Here is a 23,987-nt window from a genome sequence, read left to right on the forward strand (position 1 = left end):
CGCTATGAGTCGGAAACGACTCAACGGCACTTAACAACAACAACATAAAAAAGGGCTACAAATGAAGGCCATGGATTTAACTCAAGAATGCAATACTGGCTTAACATTTGAAAATAAATTAATAAAATGCATGATACTAATAGAATAAACAACAAAAAACATATGATCATCTTAACAGATACAGTAAAGGGATTTGACAGAAAACAACACCCAGTTCATTAATGATTGAAAACTCCCAACACACTAGGAATTTCCTCAGCTTTATAAAGGACATTTACAAAAAGTCTGTATGGAAATGCAAAAGACCCAGAATAGCCAAAACAATCTTGGAAAAGAATATAGTAGCAGAACTGGCACTTTGTGATTTCGAAACTTACCATAAAACAGCAACCAAAACAGTGTAGAACTGGCCTAGAGACAGGCTTATAGGTAAATGAAGCCAAATTGTGAGTCCAAAACTACATCCTTACATTTATGATCAAAATGCTTTTCAAGAATAAAATTAAGACGATTCAACTTGGAAAGGTTAGTCTTTCAACAAAAAGTGTTGGAACAACTGAGTATCCATATATAACAAAAGGAATTTAGACCCTTACTATACCATATATAAAATTAACTCAAAATATGTTACAGACCTAACCATAAGAACTAAAAATACAAACCTTTCAGAGAAAAATCTCCATGACTTGGGTTAAGCAAAGAGTTCTCAGACATGACAGCAAAAGCATAAGCCATGTAAAAAAAAACTTAATAAATTGGACTTCATTAAAATAAAAAACTTGCACCTCAGCTGACACTATTAAGAAAATGAAAAGCCACAGACTAGGAGAGAGTAATTACAAATTACAAATTTGATAAGGGACATCCACCCATAATAGGTAAAGAAGTCTTACAACTCAATAGTAAGAACACAAAAAGCCAATTTTTTAAATGAACATAATATCTTAATAGCTATTTCATCAAAGGCAACATGTGAACTGTTAATAAGCACTTAAGGTGTTCAATGTCACTTTTTATCAATGCAGTGTAATAAATTACATAGTGTGGCTTTTCTAGCCATAAGTCTTTGTAAACTCTGTGGTGGAATTTGCCGTGAGCAACTGAGTAGCTCCTGATTGTTAAAATTATCCATCTGGTATTTCTGTTGGGAGCAGCACAAAGTAATTTTCTGGGAAGTTTGCTCTCTCTCAGGTATACAGAATCCTGATGTTGGGCTTTGTTAGTTTGGCCACTCTGCCAGGCTCAAAAGGAGCCCTCTTAGAGACAGAAGGAATCTCTCACTGCAGGCTAGGAGACATGGGAGACATGCATCGCTGAGAGAAAGATGCAGGAGGCACACACTGCTGACAGAGAGACACGAGAGACTCACTGCTGAGAGAGAGACGCGAGAGACACACACTGCTGAGAGACGCGAGAGACACACACTGCTGAGAGACACGAGAGACACACACTGCTGAGAGAAAGAGATGGGAGAGGCACGCACTGCTGAGAGAGAGAGAGACGGGACAGACACCACTGCTGAGAGAGATGGGAGAGACACCACTGCTGAGAGACATGAGAGATATGCACTGCTGAGACAGAGACGTGAGAGACATGCACTGCTGAGAGAAAGACTGAGAAAGACTATTGGCTGAGAGACAGCAGGCTGAGAGAGACTGAGAGCATTTCTGAACTTGAATTGTATACTGTTACTTCCCTAATAAACCCCATAATCTGTGAGCTCTGTGTGGCCACTGCAGCAAATTATCAAACCCGGCAGAGAGGTGGTGGGTGCTGCAGAAGGATTTGATGTAATTATCCTCCATTGGTGATGTGTTGTAAATCCTGACCTCTATGTGTTAATAAGGCAGGATTAGGTTATATAATGAGAATTAGGTTATGCTTGTTATATTACTAAAGCAGGATTAGGGTGGGATATAACATCCTTCCTCAGGTCACAATCCTGATCCCATGTAAGGAGAGTTTTTCTGGGTGTGTCCTGCATCATCTTGTTTTACAAGAGATAAAAAGAGAAAGAATCAAGCAGAGAGAGAGAGCAATCTCCAACCACGAAGAAAGAAGAGCCAGAAGCACAGCATGTCTGGACCCAGGCTCCCGGCACTGAAAACCTCCTAGACCCAGGGGAAGACTGAAGCCAAGACACACTGAGATCCTTGAGATCTCCAAGGAGCATTAGGCTCACAGATGTTGAAAGGAAACAAGGACCTTCTTCCACAGCCAACACAGTGAGAAAGCCTTTCCAAGAGCTAAAACCATGAATTCAGACTTCTAGCCTCCTAAACTGTCAGAGAATAAATTTTTTATTGTTAAAGCCATGCGCTTATGGTATTTGTTATAACAGCACCAGATAACTAAAATACCTAGCTCCAGTCCCTTTTTTTTTGCATAAACTGCCAACTGCCACTGCTTGCTTTTAAACCCGGAGTGCACAACTTCAGCTCCACCTGGAACTTTGCTTTTTTCACTTCCATTCTTATCCCAGAGATATTTATCCTGATGCTGAGCCTGCTTTTATCTTTTTGGTGTTACAGGTTTGTAATGTAATCAGAGTAATAATCAGCGTAAAGCAGAAGATATATCAAAGAAACTCATTATGCCATTTTGACTCTGTTATTCATTTATATTTTTATTTTATATTCCTAGTCAATCTAGTCTCATATTCTTTATTTTGTTTATAGTAAAGCATAAACTTTGGATTCATTTCAACTATGAACATACTGGTTAATAAGCACTCAGCTGCTAACGAAACGCTGGCAGTTTGAACCCACCCAGCCACTCCAAGGGAGAAAGACCTGGCAATCTGCTTCTGTAAAGATTACAGCCAAGAAAACCCTGTGGGGCAGTTCCACTCTGTCACATACAGTCATTTTGAGTCAGAATTGACTCAACGGCACCTACCAACATCGAACACATTAGAGGGCATTTTCATGCACATGATCATTTATTTCAAATGCGAAATGTAATTTAAATAACTCACCAATACTATGAAATTGCCATCGCTGATGTATTCTTTCAGGAAGAAGTTGTAAAATTTTCTAAAAATCAATGAATAAAACAAAGAAAATAACAAATAGCGAGTCATGAGTTAACATCCTATAAATATGAAAGAGTAAAGAAACCAATTACTAAGTCCTTAGAGTTTGTTATATCTTATAAACACAAAATACTCTTTGAGCTAATTTGATATTACTGGCACTATTTCAGCCCAGGCATATCGGTCAATTTTTGAAAACCCCAGAAAACAACAACCAATACCAACAAAGATATGGAATAGGAAAGGAATTAATTTATCTTATACAATAATATTAAGTATATTTCTCCCTAACAATTAAATTTTAATACATTTTTTAAACGCTCATATGCTATTCTTAGAATTTCTGCATTATGGACATCACTGAGGAGTATTCACTTCTTTCAGATATTAGTATCTGTGCTATTTTCTCTTTCTTCAAGTAGGACTTTATTCTATTTTGATAATCCTAGGGGAACTATTCTGATTTCACAAAAATCCAAAAAAGTATTTTGTACTGTGGTTAATTCACGTGAACTCGAAGTATTTAGATATATAACAGATACAAATAATGAGAGCAAAATTTAAAACTTGAAGAGCCTTAGAGTTAAGTTTGGAATCTCTAGGTGGTACAGCTAACATGCTTGGCTGCTAACCAAAGAGGTGGTGATGTGAATCCATCCCGAGGTGCCTCAGAAGAAAGGCCTGAAAATCCACTTCTGGAAAATAAGCCACTGAAAACCCTATGGAGCACTCATGTTCACACCGGGAGTGAACAAGTGTCAGACTGACTTGACAGCAACTGATAAATCATATAGTTAGCATATACAGGTTTCTATTAATTGGGAAAAAACCCTTAGCATATAATACTTTTGAGTCTTTAATTTCCTTTATTCCTGCAGTATTCAATATTAGTAGGTGCCTTCTGCTAAATGATGCTCTCAGTACTCATCTGGTTACTGAATGAGGGTGGGTGAGTGGGTGGGTGAGTGTGTTTGTGTGCATGCACATGTGTATGCAGTGTTGTTATTGCAGTGTTGTTATTGCTGCCCTTAATTAAAGAGCTGCAATTGTGAGCAACTGAATGAATGCTTACAGGGCCAAGTACTAAACCACTTATTTTATATAATGGTATCTCATTAACCTTTACAACCATCCTAAAAGGAGGATTTATTAATCTCATCTTATAGATAGGGAAACAGGTTAAGTAGAGATTTCAATAATGACTTTCCAAAATCTATACTTTTATACTATTCTGCTTAAAAGATGATACACATATTTTATATTTTTCTATCTTGCCTCTAAGGAGCATAGTAGTTAAAGCATTGAGCTACTAACTAATAAAAGCTCAGCAATTCGAACGTACCAGCTGCTCTTCAGGAGGAAGGAGGAAGTCTGTTTCTGTGAAGACTTAAGCCTTAGAAACTGTATGAGGTGGTTCTACTCTGCCCTATAGGGTGGCTATTAGTAAGAATCAGCTCGATGGCAAGAGATTTTGGTTTTTGGTATCATGCCTTTGGTCTTCTTTTGTCTACCCCATACTAGAGGATTATGAGGAAATTACAAAGTTCTGCATAGATAAATTCTGGTCCTATATATAAAACATATATATATATAAACATATATATATACATAAACTTCTTTCTCCTTGCTCCTCCCCAGTATGTCTCCCACATCTAGCCAACAACTGTATAATTACATTAATTCTGGTATGGAAAAGAGACAAAATTATTAAAAAGTTGAAAAGAGAAGTTTGTAAACTACTCAAAGACATCCCCAAATTATGACTAGTATATTATACTTCAGATTTAATCATTTGTAAAAAGGAAAGAAATGCTTCTTTACATGGTTAACACAAAGATGAAATACTACGTGTCCTTAACAACACAGAAGAAAATAGATTATAAATCTAGTGCCATACCATTAATATTACATGATGTTTTTTATTCCAAAAAAGAGCAAATCACTTTATTTACACCTTCTTGATTTTTTTTCATCGTTAAAACTCTAAAAGTCAAGGTTAGTAATTTACTATCTCTATCTTAAGTAGAAAAATAACAGCATACAACTTAAATATTTTTTTTCAAACAATGAAAACCCTGTATCTAACATCATTTTTCAATAAAAATTTAGTGATTCATAAAGACAAATATATTTTTGTTCAGAAAACAAATGATGAGTATATATTACACATAGGAAAATATTATTTTATAATAAAATGAGCACCTTGAAGGAGCTTCTGTTAACCAATCATCTTAGTTTTCTAAATATAGGTTACGACAAATATTTGAAAGAGTATCTATCTCCCAAGAATTACTACTACCTTGCTTTCTCTGTGGGTACTTTTTATTCTCTTCTCAGAACATCTATGTTTTAACATTCATTTTGTGAACAGTTCATGCGAATACTTGGGAAAATAAATATAATCAAATTCCTTACGGTTAAAGACTAATGAAAATTAACTGCAGAACAGGTACCAACATTAGTTACCTCTGCTTCTAACTCTTAAATATAACTTTCTAATTTTAGCAGTGACTAAATCAACAGCTAAAGACTTACCAATCAAATTGTTCAAAGTCTTCTAAACGATATCAAAATATTCAACATACAAAACAGTGAATTATCTTTAATTAACAGCAGATAGAATAGTTCAATATTTACAAACTGATTTCCAAATTCTTTCCAATGACTTTCAAGTCATAAGATCTACAACTGGCTTTCTATAGGTCTCTAAATTCTCAACAAAAATCAGAACACATCTAACATCATTTGCTTTGAAAGTGAAAACAACAAGAAGGAGTTACTTTAAATTGGAAAGAGCGTCCCAATTTTTATCACTCTGTAAAACAAATATTACTTAACTTTAGCAGAGCATCGAAGTTTTTACTCACCTACCCCTGAGTTATGTCCTTCTGACTATTTATTTAACAATAAAGGCTTGCCCCATTCCAATTGAAAGTAATATATAATAACAATTTTTAAAACATTTTAAGACTCATATTTTATATGAGTTTGCACTAAAAATCAGTTTAAGCAGAAACTATAAATTCTTTAGAAATAAAACACTTCTATGAATTTACCCTCTTAGGAAAGAGTATTTTGGAACTAAAAAGAAAATTCTCCATTTGAGAAAACCCTGAAATTTAAGTTTTTATTGTTTGCAAATACATTAAATATCACACTAATTCTGTCACATCCAATACATAACAACATAATTCTATTATGTAATTAAAAATAATACCTTACATTTCAAAAATCATAGAATTAAGTCAGGTATACTTACATCAACTAAAAAATTAGATTTCATTCTTGGAAAGGACCGTAGATTCACAGTGTTTCATTAAAGCTAAGTAATTTCAACACATTCATATACATGTTGCAAGAATTATTTTTCAAAAAGAAAAAAAAAAAGTTAGATCCATAGGTACTTACCTCAAAAATAAAAAGTATAGCATCCAATTCTTCCCTTTGAGATTTGTGACCTAAAACATTTTTACAGGAAAATATTTTAAACATTTCACTTTGTACTCACTGTTAATAATCACTTAATAAGCTTATAATATTTCAAGCACCAAATTCTTTTCTCAGTAATCTTTAATAGAATGTTTAGCATATTCAATTCATTATGTAGACAATATCATAGTATCCTTCTCTACTCTTTTTAAACAATTAAATTTAGATTCTACATATTTATGTTTAAAAAGAAATCATGATGTTAACGAGGGAGGAACAACTCAGAAAAGAAAGGTGAGAATGACGGCACAACTTGAACAATATAATCAATATCACTAAATAATACATAGAGAAACTGCTGAATTGGTATGTTTTGCCGTGCATATTCTCAAAAACAACAAAATAAATACAATTTAGGGAAAGAAATCATGAAATATTTTGAAGAATTTAGCACACTCTTAATATGAAAATGATTACTCAAAGCAGACACATGCCACTATCATCAAAAAAGGAGGGGAGCTGATGAAGAAGGTAAATCTAACTAGAGAAAAAGCAAATCTTCTAAGACTTCTCATCAATGTAACCCATTAGTTCTCTCTTAAATATATGTCACTAGACTTCTGATAACTGCGTGACAAGGGTGTCTAAAAGCTGCCTGACAAAAAGACATGAAATAACACTAAAATCCCAATATCCAAGGGCCTCTTTTTAAAGTCAATGCTTCTGACAATTACTCAAAACATCAATAGAAGCTAGGATAAACTTTGTCTTACCTTTCTGTTTAAGACTAGCTTCAATTGTCACAAAATTTTCAAAGAATACATAATATATATGTGAAAAATGTTGGTCAAAAAACTGTTTAAGATCAATAGACTCTGCATTCTCTGAAAGATAAAAGAAACAATTTTTAGTGACTACTATGTTAAATCATATTTAACAAGAATTTACAGTGACAAGTTTCTTTCAAAAAAAAAAAATCACACACTCCTAAAATTCTATACTATTAAAATATTTAAGATATTTATATATCTACATCCTTGTTGTTACAACTTTAGTCTTTACAGAGTTAACTTTAAAAACTGCATCAGGTTATGGTAATCTTTGTTTCTACAAAAAACAGTGTTTCAGAGCGATTTATTCAAAATCATTTACTAACCATATGAAAAGAAGTCAAGTTCTATTTTTAATTCACAGCTATACTTCTCCCCAAGAAGATTTAAAATTTTGGGGAGATCTGGTGGCGTAGTGCCTAAGGCATTTAACTGCTAATCAGAAGGCTGGTGATTAAAACCCAACAGCCACTCACTCCTTGAAAGGAAGCTTGGGCCATCTACTTCCATGGAGACACCACCTCTTGGAAACCCAAGAAAGAGGTATCACTATGAGCTGAATCGACTCAACAGCAGTGATTTTTGAGTTTGCTTTTCTAAAACAATAATTTACGATATATGAAATACATTTATTCAATAAATAGGTACCTAACAATAGTTTTGTAAATAGATACTTAAGGGATTACAAAGTTCAAAAAGAGTACTGTCTAAAATAAACTGTCAGTACAGTACCCAAAGCCCAGTACCACTGAGTTGACTGTGACTCATGGTGACTCTTTAGGACAGAGCAGAACTGTCCCACAGGGTTTCCAAGGCTGCAAATCTTTACGGATGCAGATTGCTTCATCTTTCTCCCACAGAGCAGCCAGTGGGTTCGAACTGCCAACCTTCTAGTTAACAGCCGACTGCTCTAACAATTACACCACCAGAACTCCTTCAATATAGTACAAGGCACACAAAATTAATGGATAACTATGTATGTTAGATACTAAAAGTAAGGTAACAGATTAAAAGTATAATGATAGACACAATGGATACTATTCAACACTAAAGAATAACGTGGAATCTGCAAAACACCACTTAACGTGGATGAACTTGGAGGACATTATGCTGAGTGAAGTAACTCAATCACAGGACAAATATTATACTGTGTATTAGTTCATCACTGTAAAAAATCAAGGAAAGGTTTAAATATGGAAGGAAACTTTCTTTGATGGTTACCAGGGGTGGGAAGGGAGTGGAGGGAACACTGCAAAAATTCAAAATAATAATAAAAATAGATGAAAAAAAAAAAAAAGCTTAAAGGAAAGTATAACAATTGCTTTGAAACAAAAAATTAACTTTAAAGCTCAGTGAGGTTTAAAGCTCACGTCAGATAAAGCGTGATGTGTTGCCATGAAACAGAGTGACTCGATGACAACTGTTTTTTTTTACTGTTGAGAAATAAGGGTGAAGAAAGAAGAAAAGCCTAACAAAGGACACAATATTTGAAAAGAACTTTTAAGGACAGGAAGCATCCTAGACATGAAGTGGCAAGGAAAAGTGGGAAGAACATTTAAGCATAAACAAAGATAAGGAATAAAGAAAGCATGAGGCATGACGTTGTTGTTGTTAGGTGCTGCAGAGTCAGCTCCAACTCATAGCGACCCTGTGTACAAACGAGACACTGCCCAGTCCTGAGTCAGCCTCACGATCCTTGCTATAACTGAGGCATGATAGGATCCAGAAAAGTAATTCATTTTGCGTAGTGCTTAGAGCGTTTTTCATAAAAATAAAATTGAAATAGTAGGTTTTGTACTTATGCCCAGAAGATATTAGATTATTACCAGTAGTTACCTCTAAGAAGTGATAAGTGGTTTTGTTGTTTTGATTTTCAGCAAGAGTAAGGAGTTTGAAAGAAAAAGTAAAGAACTTTTACTTATATGCTTCCTACATTTTTGTGCTTCACATAAAGGACTTATTTCTTTCATAATAAAAGATCAATTTAACAAGTAAACATTTTTGAACTTAGATGCAAGATGAATAAACTATTATTTGTAAATAAAGCCAAGTTAAAGGTAAACATCAAATAATTTCTTGGAATGCTCTAAGACTCAATAAAGATTTCAAAATAAAGTAAATCAGTAACAACACGTACCATATTTTTTCGCAAAGAGTGTGCCCACATAAATAACATACACACACAACAGACAGAAATGACAAAATTATATTTTAAAATTCTGGCAGAGTGCACCCAAACTTACACTGAGCATGTCTCCTGAGAGTTCCAAAGTGAATTTTGGCCTCATTTACCATCACAGTGTTTTGCAGATTCTATGTTTCAGACTATTTTAATAGTCTGAAAATGCTACTTTTGATCATATTTGTGTCATAAAGGTACAAGCCACAGTCAAGAAGTCATGCATTGAGTTTGGTAGTATGCCACTAAACGGAAATAAATAACTGAAATTATCCATTTGCTCTGGGGCAGTTTGCAGCCAAGTTTGAGAGTGTGAGCTCCTCATAGCCAATCTGAACCCAAGTACATTTTAACAGAGATGGGTGGAGGGTGGGATGGAGGACTGTGGACAGGGCTACCAGTATTGGGTGGTGCCACGCCAGGCAAGGACTGCTGCATGCTTGTGCCTGGATCTCGCAGTGCCAGCCCCATTTGAAGCCAGGTGATAGGAGGGTGTGGGTATGGGTGTGCACTGCCCCAGACCACGAGGCCCCCAGACTACCAAATTCGTCTCTTCTGAGCGAGGGACTCGTGACCTCTCTGTGCCTGTGGCTCTCATGCCAGCCCTGTGGCATCTATTTGGGTGGGAGATTCAAACAGCTCGGGTGCAGCGACCTGTCACCGAGACGGTGAGGCAGACGCCAGCCTAGCCCCACTTCCATGGCCTCTCCGGCCCTGGGTGTGCAGACCCATGCACCTCCTGGGCTGGCGATGGCCACACTTGCAAGAGCTTTTTCCAGGGTGGAAAAAGTGATTTCTTCCTGCGTTGAAGAAAGTGGTTTATAGAGCAGGGGAGGAATCCTGCTGGGAAAGGGGCTGCTTTAGAAACTAGAAGGCTGGTGAGGGTCTGCTGCTGGGAACCAAATTTCTTCATCAACAGATACTAAGATGAAGACTTGACATTAGATCCATTGGACAAGAAAAAGAAATTGAAATTAAAGTCATGCGGCTGATGACTTTAATTTAAATATTGGTACAGCACGATTATGAAATAATACACAGGGATTGTGTGATATAAAAATTGTATAGTTCATGTATTATTTACATAAAAATACAGCAGGAAGCACTTTAAACTCTTTTTTGCATATTACCACATCCTATCAATACTTAAAATAATACTTCAGTGACATCCCCTCTATGGAATTTTCCGAGATATTTCTCTTTTGTTCTGCCCTTCCTAAAGGCAAGAATGGGTACCCACTCCTCCTCTCTACAGATTCTCTCCATATCTCACCTGTGAAAATAATGTTTCAAGTATTTTCTTGTCTTTCTTTGCAAACTTGGCTGTAGCTCTTTAAGAACAGTATTTGTGTCTACATCAGTAGTCCCAAAACCTAGCATAGTGCTAAGCACACAATAGGTACTTAAATATGTTTCATTATTAATAAAATAATTTTACTTTACTGTGCCTAAGGCACTTAACTGCTAACCAGAAGGCTGGCGGTTCAAATCCACCAGCCACTCTTCAGAAGGAAGATGGGGCAATCTACTTCCGTAGTGATACTGCCTCAGAAACCCAAGGAGGGGTCGCTATGAGTCGGGTCCGACTCGACAGCACATAACAACAACAACAACAGCATTCATTCAGCTTGGAAAAGACTGCATTACCTACTGATAGACAGAACAGTACTCCTTCATCTTGACTGGAATTCGAACACGTAGCTTTGACTCCTGTTAACACTTACTACCTGTGTTACTTTACACAGAACTAGAAATAATAATAATGGCTCACACAAACTAAATACTTCCTATATGCTAGATGTGCTTTACAGAAATTCATTCTTATAATCCTCACAGCAACACAATGAAATATGTACAATTAATCATTCTTATTTTATAGGTAAGAAAACTTAAAGCAGAATTTAAACACTAGTCAGGCAGCCTAGATCTAGAGCCCATGCTCTTAACCTCTATGTATAACACTTAAAATAAGAAAAATATAAGGAGAACAGGAGTCATTTATTTATCTATTATCTATCCACAAAAAGAAAAGAGTAATCAAATGCTAGTTAAGTATTTTATAAAACATCAAAAAATCATGTACAACTAAAATAAACAGGAAAAGTGTTCTATTTTTTCCATAAGGTAGTTGAAAGCAATAGAGAGCTACAAAATTAGAATCATGTAGCTGCTATAATTATCTCTAAATTTCCTGAAATTAATGTTTCAAACACAACTAATATCCTGGAAGAAGAAGAAAATGAGAACAATAACAAAGCAAAACTTAAAATCAAATCAAAACAAAAATAAACCTGAATCAACTAAAGATTTTGCAACTGAATTTAGGAGCCAAGATATTCTCTCTTAATTCCTTTCCCACATACTACATAAACAAAACCTGGAAACTACAAAGTTGCCAATAAAAAATGTTTGATCAAAAGTAGGCTTTTTTTTCCCTTTTAACTCCATGCCTATTTGTAATAAATTAGCAAATAAAAACTTTTCAAAAATAACTTTGATCTTCAACTCACAAAATGCACATGGTAGGAAAAGTACAAGAATAAACACAGAAGTTGATAAAATACAACAAAAGGCTTTCCCTTATTTAAAAAACAACTCTGAACGACACAATAAAGGAGAAGAAAGGCAAATGGAAAAGGAAGGAAACCCAGAAAAAAAAAAAATGGAAAAACTTCAACCAATTTTAAACCCTGTAATAGTTGGAGCTGTGTGTCAAATTGGCTGGATCACAATTCTGTATGATTTAAGCAATTGTGATGTGAGTTGTTTCCATGATGGGATCAGATGTATATGTTTTGAGCAGCCAATTCGTTGAAAGGGAGTTCCCTAGGGGTGTGGCCTACTTCAAGTATATTATGGACATTCTGGGAAAAGAGACAGACACTCTTCTGTGGATCGGGATTCTGTTGTGCTGCCTACAACAGTCTGTGAGCAAACAATCCACCATTCAGCCTGGAGATCTTGGATTCATCATTCATTGGAGTCAACAGCCAGTATACTGCCTGCCAACCTTGAGTTCATCCATCCCTGCAGCTGTGTAAGTCGGGGAAAGCCTCCCGCTTGATATTTGATCCAAGAACTTGGGACTTGCAAGCTTCTATAAGTAAGTGTGTAAGCCATTTTCCTAAGATAAATTTCTCTCTCTCTCTCTCTCTATATATATATATATAAGCTTTACTGGTTTTGCTTCTCTAGAGAACCCAGTCTAACACAAACCCCAAAAAGTCCTATCTTTTCAAAAAAGTCCCCCTTCACCCCATTCTGTCTCCATTACTTTTAGCACATTTCATAGCTAGTGACAGCACATGTTCTGGTTACCTATGCTGCTCTGACAAAAAATATACCACAAATGGGATGGCCTTAACAAACAGGAGTTTATTCTCTCATAGTTTGGAGGCTTTAAATCCAAATTCAAAGTGCCAGGGTCTAGGGGCTGTGTGAAAGCCCCTAGACCTTGGGCTTCAGCTCTCTGCCTCTTGCTCCCAGCCCACTGAAGCTAGAGGCATCTCTTCACTCAGGCAGCTACCGGCTGCTGAAGCTAACAAGCCCAAGGTCGAGAAACAAAATGGCACAGTCCTAATATTACAAAACCACATGGCAGACCACTGATTCATGTCCACTGAAAGTCCCAGGATCAGCAGAGCATGGCAGGCTGCTGAACAACAACATAGCTACATGCAGGGTTCAAGTGTGCCACAAGTTAGAGATCATTCCCAAAGCTGTTTCTTATATATGGGAAGCAGGCCACATACCCAAAGGCAGCTACTCAGCTGCTCACAGTAGATTCCACCATGGAGTTGGTGAATCCAGCTGCCCAGCCACTCAACCAGGCCCAGCCAAGTTGACACACAAACTTAACCTCCACATCACATGAGCTAATGTTATCTTCCTAAAGATATTAGAAGTTCTTTGACAGTAAAAACCATGTCTTGACCCCTTTTTATAACTCTTAGAATTTTTAATTTAATGTTAAAGGAAGTCCTTTGTACAGTGTTTAACTGGGTGGCGGCACTCAAGAGAAAATTTTGAGGGTTCAAAAATTTTCTGTTTTCAGAAATATTTCTATTTGATTTAAAGTATTTATGAACTAGTATTGCCACAATGAAACCAAGTTAAGTATTTTACCCAGAAAATTCAGATTGAGATGTTTAAGATTTCTAAAACTTAAGATTTCATAGTTTCCTATGAAAGTTATCACACAACCCAAGATGGAAAACCAAAAATCCAAAAAATTTTACAGCATCATCATTTTTTTCCCCTCATCTATTAAAAATAAAAAATCATTTATAACTATTTTTCAAATTATGGCTTCAAAATATACTGATCTGTGAGATGTGTTAGAAATAATCTGCTTCTAATAACAAAGTATTAAACAGTACAAATCATTGTCTTAAAATAATAAGTGACAGTGACCAGCACAATAACACTTAGGAAAAGGAAAACCTCCGAAGTGCACAAGAGGTACTGACAGCAAAGGTAAATACTTTTACATACACAATATTACATTATCAGTGATAACAAACTTTTATTTATGGGTGGATACTTAGGTAGACAAAATGATCAGGGATGGGTAGATGAAAGAGAATATACTCATGACCTTATATAGCTTTGGCAGACAATATTTCTACACATGTATTTTTACATACTGTAAAAATGTCTCTATATGTAATAGAATGGGGGCAAAGTTATGACAACCTCCTAGCCACAGTCAAACACCTTAAGGGAGTGAGTCACTGGGCCCACGGACTCAGGAACATGCTCACAGGGGACATCAAATCAATTGGATATCAATCTCAACACTACACAAAAATATTGTTCTACTTCTTACTTTGGTAAGCAGCAACTAAAGTCTTAAAAGCTTGCAAGCAGCCATGTAAGATGCAACAACTGGTCTCTCCTCATGCGGAGCATAAAAGAGTGAAGAAAATCAAAGACTCATGGAAACAATTAGTCCAAGGGACTAGTGGATCATATGAACCTCAGCCTACATGACCCTAAGACCAAAAGAATAAGATGGCCCCTGGCTAGCACTGCCAACTGCTTGGAAAGGGATCAAAAGTGGAGAACCTGGATAGAGCAGGAGAAAAATTTGGAACAAAACTCAAAATTATAAAAAAAGACCAGGCCACTGGTCTGATAGAGACAGATAAAACCCCCACACACCCCTAGTCACCCTTTGGACCTGGAATTGAACTCACTCCTGTGGCTTCCAGCCAAAAAAAGACAGGCCTATAAAGTGAACAATTATACTAGGTAGGTACAATCCCTAGAACAATCAACATGGAAGATCAGAAGAGCAGTATTTGCACAGGGAGATAGCTCAAAGGGTAGGAATGCAGAGGAAAGAAAGAGACAGGTAAAAGATAACCACCAGGGAAAATGTGGGAAGAAAGGAGTTACACTGTGGGGACTGCAATCAATGTCACAAAACAAAATGTCTATGAACTGTTGAATGGCATATGAATTTGCTCTATAAACTTTCACCCAAATCACAATTAAATATATATATGTGTGTGTGTGTATACACGACAGACATATTTACAATGACCAAAACACAAACAAACAAAAAACCCAGTAGCTGCTATGACTTCTTTTGTATAACCAACCACCTCCTGGGATCTGGTTCCATGTGGAGTGTGGTATAGTGAATTACTTAATACATGGCTCTTCTATAGCCATAGTCTTTGTAACTCCCACCAGATGACTGGGTGGGACTATGCAAATATAAGGTGCTTAGGGCCCACTAAAGGGATTGGATAGCGTGCTAATAATGTAATAAGGTGAATGGCATCCTTGTGGGGGTGGTACTATGCAAATAAGGTATATGGAACCCTAACGTGGGGATTAGGAGCTCTGGTAGCATAGTGGCTAAAAGCACTTGACTGCTAACCAGAAGGCTGGCGGTTCAAACCCACCAGCCACTCCTCGGAAGGAAGGTTGGGCAATCCTATTTCCGTAGTGATACTGCCTCGGAAACCCAAGGAGGGGTCGCTATGAGTTGGGGTCGACTCGACGGCACATAACAACAACAACAACAACAACAACGTGGGGATTGGTTAGTTTAGCCATCTAGGTAGATTTAAAATGAGCTATCCCTGAGGAGGAAAAGGGGGATCTCACTATCATCAAGAAAGAAGAGCCAACAGTGGAGCCCATCCTTTAGAACTGAGATCCCTGAACTGAACCTCCTTACTCCAGAAGACAGAGCTGTGACACCAGGGAAGACGACAAGCAACAGAAGAGAAATGACACCAGCAAAGGCAGCAGAACCAAGAGACTAGCATGAGACAGAGCAGTGGGCTTCCCAGCTCACAGAATGAGAGAGCTGAGTGCCTTCAGGCAAGAGCTTTGCTGGTAAAATTGGGTACCTCTCTGGATACCTATCAGCAGAGCTAAAAGACTTTGTAGCACTTGCCAAAGCAGGGCAGAGGTCGAGGGGCGACAGGGCCAAGAGGCCAATGCCAGAGAGAAGCATGCCAACAGCACAGTTTAGAGGCTGTCCCAATCAAATAAGTATATCCTGAACATTCCTGATCCTGAATTGTAACCTATTACTTCCCAAATAAACCTCACAATAGTGGGGGGGTGGGGGAGGATTAATGATAATGCAGATGGATCCGCAACATGGAGATTATCCTAACAAACTACCTCTCTGGAAACATATAGAAATGCTAGAAAGAAATAAATCATACAATTAATTTAATAACAAGCTTTTTAAAAAGAAAAGGGGAAAGAGGGAAAGTGAAGAAAAGAGAGGAAAACAGGAGAGGAGGAAAAGGGATGAAGGAAAAGAGAGGAGAAGTATGAATATGGGGCAAGGGGTATGTAAACGAAGAAAGGGATGAGAAGAAAGTGGAAACAAAGGGAAGGGGGCATAGGCAAGGGAAAGAAACAAAAATGCTGTATGAAACGTAAGTAATACAAAGTCAAGCACAAAGATAGGAAGAAAAAGGAACAGAGAAGTAGAAGGTGGAAAGAAAGAAGAGAAGGGAGAAGAAAGAGAAAGGAAGAAAGTGGGTAAGAATCAAACAAATATACTGGAGAGAACATAAATAATTTTATATATAATCAAGCTCAAAAAGAGATGACTACATCAGGCTAGGGAAAGAAATTGAGAAATAGGAAGGAAGGAAAGAAGTACAAAAGGAGGAATTGTGAAAATAGTAAACTGGAAGACAGAAATGAAGATAATACTCAGAATTATCCTAACAAGTAACAGAAGGAAAATACAAGAAGTGCAAGAGACTGCATGAGAAGGTCCAGCAACAAAGAATAGAGAAAATTGAAGCAATAATCAAAGAAATAATGTCTGAAATGTTTCTAAAACTATTTATTATGAGAGAATGAAGAGAATGAAAAAGTACATTTACTTCCAAGCACCAAATCAAAACCCACTGCTATAGAGTCGTATCTGACTCATGGCGACCCCTCCTTGGGTATCACTACAGAAGTAGATTGCCCAACCTTCCTTCCAAGGAGTGGCTAGAAGGTTTGAACCACCAGGCTTCTGGTTAGCAGTCAAATGTCTTAGGCACTATACTACCAGAGCTTCTAAGGCAGGTGAATACAAATAAATGCACAAATGTACATATCATAATACCAAAGAAACAGTGGAAATATTAAAAACAGCAAAAGATAAAGCACAGTTGTCTACAAACGAGTATCAAAACAAACAGGAGGTTTATCATCTGCACAGTAGTTACAAGACAATGGAATTTTATATTCAACGAATGGAGGAAAAATAATACTCACTCTAGAATACTATACTCAGTTACACTATTGTTCAAGAGAACACATGAGTAAAGCCATTTTCTAACGTGCTTAGAATTTACTATGCAAAGACCTCCTCAAAGAATTATAAAGGATATATCTTTGTAAGAAAAGAAATAAACCAAGATTGGGGAATTGCATGCAAAAAGTAAAGATGAGCAAACAAACTTGAAAATGTATGGACAGATCTAAATGAGCACCTACTGTTAAAAAGAAACAAAAAACAATTACTAGTGAAAAGGGTTAGTAACAAGAAAGAAATAAAATAATAGGCAAAAATGTGAAAGATGAAACAGAAGTGACAGAGAAAGTATCTTAAGATCTTCGTTTTGTTTAAAAAAAAAAAAAAAAAAAAAAACCTGCAGAAATACCGATGAACTCCAGACTTAAATATGGAATTTTCAGTCCACTGAAGAGTAACAATAGAACACATGACTTCTAAATTGTTACAGAGGAAAAAGAAAACAGAAACACTTATCATATGAGCAGGAAAATGCACAAGAAAAGGTGAATAGGGTGGTCAAAATAAATATTAATACATCAGTAATTATAAAAATGCTAATGGATTGAATTCTTCAAATACACACAAAAACCCAGCTATATAATTGCTGTTGTTTTATGTGCTGTCGAGTCAGACCCAACTCATAGCGACCCTTTCTTGGGTTTCTGAGGTGGTATCACTACGGAAGTAGATGCCCAACCTTCCTTCCAAGGAGTGGCTGCTGGTAGGTTTGAACCGCCAGCCTTCTGGTTAGCAGTCAAGTGCCTTAGGCACTATGCTACCAAAGCTCCTTAGCTACATAATATGTAATGAAAAATAAATTTAAAATAAAAAATGATTTAAGTAAAGGAATAAAATACATTGTTCAAACAATAATCCAAAATGCTGATTCATCAATATGAGGCAAAAATAAACATTAAAGCAAAAATTACTATAATTACACTTCTTAGCCACAGCCAGATACCCAGAGGGACCAAGTAGTTGGGCCTGTGGGCTTGAGACCACAGTCGCAGGAGACATCAAGCTCAACTGTCATAACATGCTACACAAAAAACAGTGTTCCACATCCTACTTTAGAAGTAGCAACTGGGGTCTTAAAATCTTGCAAGCAGCCATCTAGATGCAATGATGGGTCTCTCCTCATCCAGAGCAAAGAAGAATGAAGAAAACCAAACATACTTGGAAAAAATTGGTACAAGCAATCCTCAGCCCATACAATTATGAGACCAGAAGAACTAGATGGTGCCTGGCTACCACTGTCAACCATTCGGAGGGGGATCCATGAGGAGACCCTGGACAGAGTGGGGGTACAATGTGAAACAAAACTCAGAATCATTTGGGAAAAAAAAAAGGACCAGGTTTGCTGGTCTGATGGAACCACTGAGACTATGATCCCTAGCTGTCCTCCAGGTCTGGAATTTAACCCACTCCTGTGGCTTCCAGCCAAACAAAAGGCAGGCATGAGGTAAACATTTACACTAGGTAGCTACACTCCTTGGAGAGAACAATCATGGGAGAATAGAAGGGCTGTGTATGCACAGGGACATAGCTTAGGGGGCAGGAGCGCAATGGTGGGAAGGACACAGGGAAGAGGTAACTATGGGGAGGAAATGGGAGGGGAGCTGTTGCACTGTGGTAAATTATAATCAATGTCATGAGACAAAGTGTATGTGAACCTCTGTATGGAAAGTGATTTTTCTCTGTAAACTTTCACCCAAATCATAATTTTTTTAAAAAAAAAAAGGACTAGATTTGCTGGTCTGATAAGAGCCTGATGGAACCACTGAGACTATGGCCCCTAGTTGTCCTTCAGGTCTGGAATTGAACCTACTTCTGTGGCTTCCAGCCAAACAAAAGACAGCCATATGAGCTGCACATTTACAGTAGGTACATACACTCGTTGGACAGATCAATCATGGGAGAATAGGAGGCCGTGCATGGACAGGGAGACAGCTCGGGGGGCAGGAGTACATGGGAGGGAAGGTCACAGGAAAGAGGTAACTATGGGGAGGACATGGGAGGGGAGCTGCTGCACTGTGGTAAATCGTAGTCAGTGTCATGAGACAGTATACGTGAGTTGCTGTACAGAAAGCGAACTTGTTCTATAAACTTTCACCCAAATCACAATAAACATTAAAAAAAAAATTACTATAACTAAAAGTCAAGGACCACAAGGCTCAGGAACTGAAAAGCAGGCTAAGCAGCCACAGCCATGATGGAGCGATTCACAAGTTGCCAATGGTACAGTGTTGGGCAGCCATGGGCTGGTCTGCAGCATTCAGGACCGGACAAAAACATGTTTTATTGTCACAATAAAAAGAAAAGAGTCAGGTAGACTAACGATCACACACACACACACACACACACACTCCCCTCAATATACTTTGACAACAGATTCTTTTTACCAAGAAGCTTCAATTCCAAACTTGCCTACATAGCTTCAAAATACATAAAGTAGAAATTGACAGAATTCTAAGGAGATGCAAACCTTTAGAAGCATGGCAGCTTTCAACACACATGCTCATATTTCATATTTAACAGTTAAGATTTTAACACTCCTGTCTCAGATCCAGCATGCCCATGATTTTTAACGAAACAGAAGATGTGAACAATTCAGTACTTTAGATATTGTTAGGTGTCAACAAGTGGGTTCTGACTCATAGTGACTCAGTGTACAATAGAATGAAACACTGTCTAGTCCTGCAACATCCTCACAGTCATTGCTGTTTGAGCCCACTGTTGCAGCCACTGTGTCAGTCCATCTCATTGAAGGTCTTCCCTTTTCTCACTGACCTTCACTTTAGCAAGCATGATATCCTTCACCAGGGACTATCCCTCTTGACAATACAACCAAAGTACAAGAGATGAAGTCTCACCATTCTTGCTTCCAAGGAGCATTCCCACTGTACTTCTTTCAAGACAGATTTGTTCATTCTTCTGAAAGTCCATTATATATTCAATATTCTCTGCCAACAATTCAAATGCATCAATTCTTCTATGATCTTCTTTACTCATTTTCCAGCTCTTATATGCATATGAGACTATTGAAAACATCATTGCTTAGGTTACGCATACCTTAATCTTCAAAGTGACATCTTTGGTTCTTAACACCTTACAGAGGTCCTCTGCAGCAGACCTGCCCAGTGAATACGTTGTTTGATTTCTTGTCTCCTGCTTGCATAGGCATTAACTGTGGATTCAAGTAGTATGAAATCCCTGACAATCTCAATCTCTTGTCCATTTATCATGATAATGCTTATTGGTCCAGTTGTGTGGATTTTTATTTCCATTATGTTGAGATGCAATCCAAACGGAAGGCTATAGTCTTTGAGCTTCATCAGTAAGTGCTTCAAGTCTTTTTCACTTTCAACAAGCAATATCTCAGGTTGTTAATGAGTCTTCCTCCAATCCTGGTGCCAAATACTTCCTCATATATTCCTGCTTCTCAGATCATTTGTCATTATAGAGATTGAATAACTATGGTGAAAAGATACAACCCTGACACCCTGATTTTAAACCATGCATATCCCCTAATTCTATTCAAATGACTGCCTCTTTGTCTATGGATAGGTTCCTCATGAGCATAATTAAGTGTTCCAAAATTCCCCTTCTTCACAATGTTATCCACAATTTGTTATGATCCACATAGCTGAATGCCTTTGCATAGTCAATAAAACACAGGTAAACATCTTTCTGGTATTCTTTGTTTTCAGCCAAGATAACATCTGACATCAGCAATGTTATCTCTCATTCCATGTCATCTTCTGAAACTTTATATACACAATTCTAAATCTAACAGAAAATATTCTTTTCATATAAAAGCATGCTATTTGTTTTAAAAATGAACTGATAAAGACACAAACTAAACAGAAAAAATGCCAAGACTAATAACATATATCACATTCTGTGAACAAAATGAAATAAAATTAAGTATTAATAACTAAAACTAGCTCCTATAAAAAGAGAGTTCTTGGATTAGATTTAACACTCTTCTTAAAGAAGAACTATTCCCAACCGTCACACTACAAAAACTCTTTAATGCATGGAACACAGGGTAGAGTACTATGGAAGGTATAACCTCGGTAGCTGGGAATAATTAACCCTAACTGAACACTATTCCAGAGCTGCCTAACAAATAAATCATAACAGCAAGAGTCAAAAGGAGCATACTGTTTCCAAGTAATTTAACTGCAGCCTCGAGAGAGCTCAAGAAAAATTATAAGAATACAAAACATCCAGGACCAAACAAAAAAATTCTGACCATGTTTGGCATCTAGCTAAAGCTCACCAGTCGTACAAAGAAGCAGGAAAACATAAGCTATGTGAAGAGAATAATCAATATATCAAATACAAACCAGAATTGACACAGATGTTAGAAGACACAAAAATGGGCATTAAAATAGTTATAACTATATTCCATATGTTCAAAAAATTAAGAAAACACAAGGCATAAAAAGATCCAACTATATCTGCTACAGATGAAAACAACAATGTCTAAGATGAAAAATAAACTAGATGGAAAGGCAGATTAGCATTGGATTGTAATCTTTGATTGTTGTCTGTCAGTTTGTCATAGTGTGGTGGCTTGTGTGTTGCTGTGAGGCTGGAGGCTATACCATTGGCATTCGAAATACCAGAAGAGTCACCCACGGTGGACAGACTAAGACAGACTCAGAAAAGGTAAGGGACCATCCACTTCTCAAACAACTAGCCAGTGAAAATCATGAATAGCAGTGAAACACTGTCTGATATATTACTATAAAATTTCAAGAATAGCGATATTCAATATAGTCCCAGAGGATGAGCCCCTCAGGTGAGAAGGCACTCAAAATATGCCTGGCAAACAGCTGCCCCCTCAGAGTAGAGCTGACCTTAATGATGTGGATGGAATAAGGCTTTTGGGACCACCATTGGATGAGGATGCATGATTCAAACTGAGGAGAAACAGCTGCAAACATTCATTAATAATCAGAACATACAAAGTATGAATCTAGGAAAACTGGAAGTTGTTAAAAATGAAATGGTATACAAAAAGATCAATATCCTACGCATCAGTGAGCTAAAAAAGACTAGTTTTGGCCATTCTGAATCAGACAACCATATGATCTACTAAGCTGGGAATGACAAATTGAAGAGGAATGGCATGACACTCATCGTCACAAAGAATGTTTCAAGATCTATCCTGAAGTACAATGCTGTCAATGACAGAATAATATCCATAAACCTAAGAGGAAGACCAGTTGATACTATTACTCAAATTATGCACCAACCACCAAAGCCAAAGATGAGGAAATTCAAGATTTTTATCAACTTTGCAGTCTGAAATTGACCAAACATGCAATCAAGATGTGTTATTTATCACTGATGATTGAAATGCAAAAGTTGGAAACAAGGAAGAATCACTGGTAGTTGGAAAATATGGCCTTGCTAATACAATGATATTGGAGATCGCGTGACAGAATTTTGCAAGCCCAACGACCCACTCATTGCAAATACCTTTTTTCAACAACACAAATGGTGGCTATACATGTAGACTTCACCACATGGAGTACACAGGAATCAGACTGACTACATCTATGGCAAGAGGCGATGAAGAAGCTCTGTATCTTCAGCCAAACCAAGGCCAGGAGCTGAATGTGGAATACACCATTAACTGCTCATACATAAGTTCAAATTGAAGCTGAAGACAACTAAACCAAGTCCAGAAGAGCCAAAATATAACCTTAATTATATCCCTCCCTAATTTAGAGACCATCTAAAGAACAGATTCGATGCACTGAACACTAATGACCAAAAACCAAAAACCAGAATTGTAGGATGACATCAAGAACATCATCCATGAAGGAGGCAAAAGGTCATTAAAAAGACAGGAAAGGAAGAAAAGACCAAAATGGATGTCAGAAGAGACTCTGAAACTGGTCCTTGGACAGAGAGCAACTAAAGCAAATGGAAGAATCAACAGGATGGGAGTTCCAGTAAGATGGTGAATAGGCAGAAAGACTGCACAGACCCTCTTCAACAAAGAAAAGGGGAATCAACTAATACAGATACAGAAGATAATCCTGGACCGCTGAGCCTTGAAGGGAAGGATACAGAAGTAGACTAAACTCCAACTAGCAGAAGAATTTGCATGAAAACACCAAAAAAGGAGACAGACAGAGCTGTGGTCTGGCAGCAATCCTAACGGCAAAAACAGCTTGGATATTGCCAAGTGGTGGTAGGACCTAAGATTTAATCTAAAAATCAGCCCTGCTAGCCAGGGACTGCATGGAGGATTGCTCTAGTGGCTGGGGAATAAAAGGGGAAGCAGCAAAGAGAAAGGCGGGCTGAGCAGTGGACTTTTCTCTGTCCAGAGGACGCAGCCATTTTGAATGTTCACAAGCGGCTTCACCCTTTTGGATATTTAAAGCAACAGCATTCTCCCAGATTCCAAGGAATTAAGAACAGGCTCAACTTGCCAGGAACCCCAAGGACATTCCAGACACAGATACTGGAAAGGTGCAACATTCCCCTTGTTACTCTTACACCCCACACCCTCTTGGTAAACGGAGGTGCAGCCATCCATCACTCCCACCCACTTGCTGGGCCAGCAGGAATTCCATCCCAGTCTGCGTGCTTGGATGGAGCCTGGGTGCCCTGCCCCAATGTTTGTTTGTTTTCTGTTTTTTAGTTTGTTTGTTTTTGTCTGTTTTAAAACTACTATTACTATTATTATTACTTTTCTCCTTTTTACTATTATTCTTT

General features: G+C 37.4%; 1 protein-coding gene across 1 annotated transcript in view; it reads right to left on the bottom strand.

The window, feature by feature from the left end:
- RALGAPA1 (Ral GTPase activating protein catalytic subunit alpha 1) overlaps positions 1 to 23,987 on the bottom strand; it is a 343,304-nt gene that overhangs the window by 264,133 nt on the left and 55,184 nt on the right. The window contains exons 2-4 of the mRNA XM_007938553.1: positions 7,237 to 7,347; positions 6,443 to 6,492; positions 2,978 to 3,035 (exon numbers count right to left, since the gene is read on the bottom strand). Coding sequence (XP_007936744.1) covers positions 2,978 to 3,035; positions 6,443 to 6,492; positions 7,237 to 7,347 — 219 coding nt within the window. The remainder of the gene's footprint in view (positions 1 to 2,977; positions 3,036 to 6,442; positions 6,493 to 7,236; positions 7,348 to 23,987) is intronic.

The sequence above is a fragment of the Orycteropus afer genome, unplaced genomic scaffold (genome assembly GCF_000298275.1).
Source record: "Orycteropus afer afer isolate SDZICR_OR568_19922 unplaced genomic scaffold, OryAfe1.0 scaffold00051, whole genome shotgun sequence".
NCBI lineage: Eukaryota > Metazoa > Chordata > Mammalia > Tubulidentata > Orycteropodidae > Orycteropus > Orycteropus afer.